Genomic DNA, 4,938 nt, shown 5'->3' with positions numbered 1-4,938 from the left:
CCTTGTAGTGTATTTTCGCTATAGGCTTGTCTTTTATTTAAAAAAACACACAAAAAAATGTAAAAAGAAAAATAAAAGAAATTAAAACTGTTATTATATTTTAAAAAATTAAATGCTCTTTTAATTAAATATCTATATAATTTTTATCTAGATATATAAATTGTATTTTAATATATTGAGTGGTAAATATAAAAAAATATATAATAGATAAGTTAAAATAACGAATAATGAGATATCTATCTATTCTATTTATTCTATTATATAAAAATCAAATTTTTGCACTTAATGATAAAGTTGACGTGGCATGTTTCTTAGAATGTTTCATGATTTATTTCTTTTAACTCATTAAATACAATTTATTAAGGTGGATTAATTATATCAACTAATTGAGATATTTAAGTATCACGCAATTTAATATTATGTATATCAATTAATTGAATATAATTGTTAGAGTATAATTAGGATTATTTTATGTATTATTAACTAATATCATCATTAGATTTGATTTATTAAAAATATAAAATAAATTTATAAAATAAATTATTAATTAAACTCATTCTAAAACGTAAGCAAAATAAATTAATTTTCTAGGCGGCCCAATGTAGATCCATAATCTATTCTATCTATTCTATCTATCTATTCTATTATATAAAAATCGGATTTCTGCACTTAATGATGGAGCTAACGTGGCATGCTCTGGAGAGTGTTTCCCGATTTAATTATTTTAACTCATTCAATTCAATTTATTACAATGACTATTAAATATCAATGTAATTTATTATAGTATATAATACTTGATTAATTTTACTACATTAATTGTAATTCCTTATATTAGTTAATTGGTTTATTCATTTATAAAGTCTGAAATAAAATAAATAATTTATTGTTTATTCTAATTGAATTCATTAAATTTAATTATATTATATATAAATTAAAGATAATTTATAAATCACCTTATTTCCTTAGTCTTTTATATTCCATGAATTGTTAAGTTTTATGTTTTATATTTTCGTAAGCAAAAGTAATATAAGGCAAAACTTTCTTCATTCTAAATGGAATTATTCTATGTATTATTAACTAATATCATCATTAGATTTGATTTATTAAAAATATAAAATAATTTTATATAACAAATAATTAATTAAACTCATTCTAAAACGTAAGCAAAATAAATTAATTTTCTAGGCGGCCCAATGTAGATCTATAATTTATACAACAATCAAACAAAGCATAGAATTTGTGAATGGTGATAAAAAGGGAATAAAAAAGTAGGGCCGCACTATATCGGCTTACTTGCCTCCATTGTATCTTAATAAAACATGGACCTACGGAGATTAATCCTGATTTCAAGTTGGGCAGATAGAAAACCTATCCGGATCTCATACAATTAATCTCAACCCGCACCTAAAGTCTTTTTTTAGTCTTTTTGGGTCTTCTCTCTCCCAGCAAGCAAGCATATATGCCAGCAATGGAGAACGGCGACTTGGCACTGGCAACTTCAGAACAGTGAAGACGAGAAGACTGGTTGCTCATACGGCAACGGGATGATGACGGGGTTGTGCCGGCGAGGAGCTGAGGTCGACGATGATCGGAGATGCTAATGTGACCAGAGAGGTTAGATAGCGGACCGGCAAGAGGAGACTTTCACTGATGTTGTTGTCGTTCAGATCACCGTCGCACTGGAATAGTCTCTATTTGTAACTGATGGAGGTGAGCTGCTGCAAGAAAGGCATAGATTCAAATATTATTTTCATACTTTTTTTTACTCAGTACATTTTGATTTGTCAGTATTTATGATGCAGAATAAGTGTTTTATTTTCAACTTAAATCTTTTTTCGTTGTTTAAATCATCAAGACAGATTTTTTCTTTTTTTGGATTATGGAGGATGTGTGATTTTTGATGCACTCCAATTTTAAAATGATTTACCTAAAAATATACCTCTTAGTTGCTATAAAATTTTAAAGGGTGTGGTCCTACAATCTTACTATACGTACTTGCTAGAATTTACGTTTGCTTTTATTTTTCACTAGAGAAAAAATTATTAGGCGATATAATTTGTTGGAGATGATTGCACTGCCAAAAGAATATTGGAAGATTCATGTCAAAGTAATCAGACTTTGGTCTTTACCGAAATTCAAAGACCCCAAATCCATTAGCTCCATTGAAATGGTGTTGATGAATGAGCAGGTACTTCTAATTTTATTCATACACACAATTGTTTCTCTGTTTTTATACACTTAGTCCCACATTTGTATGATCCTCACCCTCATAACATAATTTCAACCTCATCAATTTCTGCCTTTTTTGGGACTATTCATTTAAAAACAGAACAAAACAAAATCCAGTTCTATATTTTTCTGCAAGAAAATATAATTTTTTCATCATAAAAAAAGATTCTGTAGTCAAAAACAGATTTAATATATAGCTCATGTTGTATTCGGCCAATAAAGAGAGGGGTTGGAGCACTTTTAGCAAGATTTTCATAGGCAGTTATATAAAATTATAAATTTTAGCTTGCAAAGACATGCACTAATGCCAAGATACATAATCATTAAATAATACAGATTGGATATAAGAGTTTATGCCGACCAAAAACAACAAAGTTTGAGTCACTCTTACTTTCACATCCTACAAAAAGTATAATGTATATCTTTGATAAGAAATAATACGCACATCACAACAAAATTGAGAATCAGATTATTTCTTACTTCTTTGTTTATTATTCTCATCTTAAAGACTTAAATTTCCTCTTCCCGTATGGGTTACAACTAACAAGAGAGGTTTGTATTAGAAAAGTTTATGCCAAGCATCCCCAGGTAGTGTTGACTGTTGGGAACCAAGCAGTATAGCTTCCACTGATTTAATATTTAAAATTATAGACTAAATCAATCACATTAAACAAAGATGCATATGGAAGAAAAAAAGAGAGAAACATAATAAGAGCATGACTAACACATATGCATGTTTGTCGTTAATCTTAACCCTTTTTTAAATAACACTTAATTCTCATGCATGATTGTCATCATAATAATTGAAATCGTGTAGCCTAATCTTATTAATTGCAATTATAAAAGTTCTTCATTATTGATCATTTTTAGTTTGATTGAATTTTTATAGTATCGTATAATATGCGGAGTTAACCATGTCAAATGATGAGATTAAGCAATTGTGCTTAATGGATATAGACAAGATCTTACATTCCTATGATAAAACCTTGAAAGACTATCCTTCTATGCCTTTAACAACTGAAGTTGATAGTTCTTTATTAACCGAAAGGGTTATCAGGGAAGAGCTAAACTTTAACAGGGATGATTTAAAGAAAAATGCCTCAAACATGTTAGCCATCGCAACACCTGAGTAGAAATATGCATTCGATAAAATTGTTACAGCTATATATTGTGATGAAGGGATTTTTTCTGTGTATGGTCATGGGAGGACTGGAAAAATATTTCTCTAGAACCTTATGTCTGCTGAGATTTGCTCAAGGGATGATATTGTATTAAACATTGCTTCAAGTAGTATTGCATCTTTACTTCTTCCCAATGGAAGAATGACACACTCAAGTTTCAAAATACCGCTGAATATAACTGAGGATTTTGTATGTAACATCAAACCTGGTTCCCCTTAAACAATGCTACTGTTGAAAGCCAAACTTATAATTTGGGATGAGGCTCGAATGGTTAGTAGGTATTGCTATGAAGCGTTTGCTAAATACTTGGATGATATCATGAGATTTTCTCTAACATATAACAAAGATTTGCCCTTTGGAGGAAAAGTGGTTGTACTAGGTGGAGACTTTAGACAATTTCTTCCTGTCATTCTACGAGGATCAAGACAAGATATCGTTCATTCAACCGTGAATTCGTCTTGCCTTTGGAAGTTTTGTTAGGTTCTCAAACTAACAAAAAATGTGAGACTCTCTGTAGGGACGACTGCTTCAGATCAAGATGAGACAAAGCAATTTGGTGAGTGGTTGTTGAAAGCTGGTGATGGTCTAATAGGTAACAATATGGATGGTGAATCTGAGATATGTCTTCCAGGAGATATTGTTATTCCTTCTTCGGACCAGGCATTTGATGAGTTGGTTCATTTTTCTTATCCAAATATTTTGGATAATGTCCTCAAAGTATTTTTTCAAAGCAAGAACTATACTGGCTCCCACGCTGGACATTGTTGAAGAGGTCAACAACCATCTGATGGCTATCATTCCTGGAGGAGAAAAATTATATCTTAGTTCGGATTCCATATGTATGGATGAAGGGAATATGGAGAGTCAACTAGATCTCTATGGTCCTGAATTACTGAATAGCATAAATTGCTCTGATTTACCTCCACATAAATTAATACTCAAGGTTGGTATTCCGGTGATGTTACTGAGGAATATTGACCAATCCAGTGGTTTTTGTAATGGTACAAGGCTACAAGTTAGGAAGCTTGGAAATCATGTCATAGAATGTGAAGTCTTAACGGGTAACAATGTTGGTCATATTGCTTTGATTCCAAGAATGAATATGGTACCAACAAATGCAACCGTCCCAGTTAGATTCCAACGAAGACAGTTTCCATAATAGTATCGTTTGCCATGACAATTAATAAATCTCAGGGACAAACTTTATCTCATGTTGTTTATTTTTTTGTATCTCTAGTATTATCGTATTAATTTTATAATTAGAATGTGACACTCTTTTGTAGATGTGGCAAAGCGAATAGTCCGCCACCTTTCTAACCAAAAGTTGTTTTAAAAAAGAAATAGACTGATTCAGATTATCAAATAAAATTAGCTCAAAATATTCGTTTGTTCTGCTTTAATGTTTGCGTATATACTTTAATTTAGTTAATAAAAATTAAGCTTATATATCTAGCATTAATTGTTCATTTTTAAATATTATTAAATATTATATTTTATTTTCAATACTACAAAGAAAATTATTTTGTCT

The 4,938-nt window shown here is 30.2% G+C and overlaps 1 protein-coding gene across 1 annotated transcript; it reads left to right on the top strand.

Annotated features, from left to right (window-relative positions):
• LOC107619936 lies at positions 4,117-4,569 on the top strand. Its single transcript, XM_016322165.1, has one exon. The coding sequence runs from the start codon at positions 4,117-4,119 to the stop codon at positions 4,567-4,569; it is 453 nt and encodes a 150-aa protein (XP_016177651.1).

Source organism: Arachis ipaensis, chromosome B10 (genome assembly GCF_000816755.2).
Source record: "Arachis ipaensis cultivar K30076 chromosome B10, Araip1.1, whole genome shotgun sequence".
Classification (NCBI taxonomy): domain Eukaryota; kingdom Viridiplantae; phylum Streptophyta; class Magnoliopsida; order Fabales; family Fabaceae; genus Arachis; species Arachis ipaensis.
Note: the sequence above shows the minus strand (reverse complement) of the source record. Positions and strands in the feature narration are given on the sequence as shown.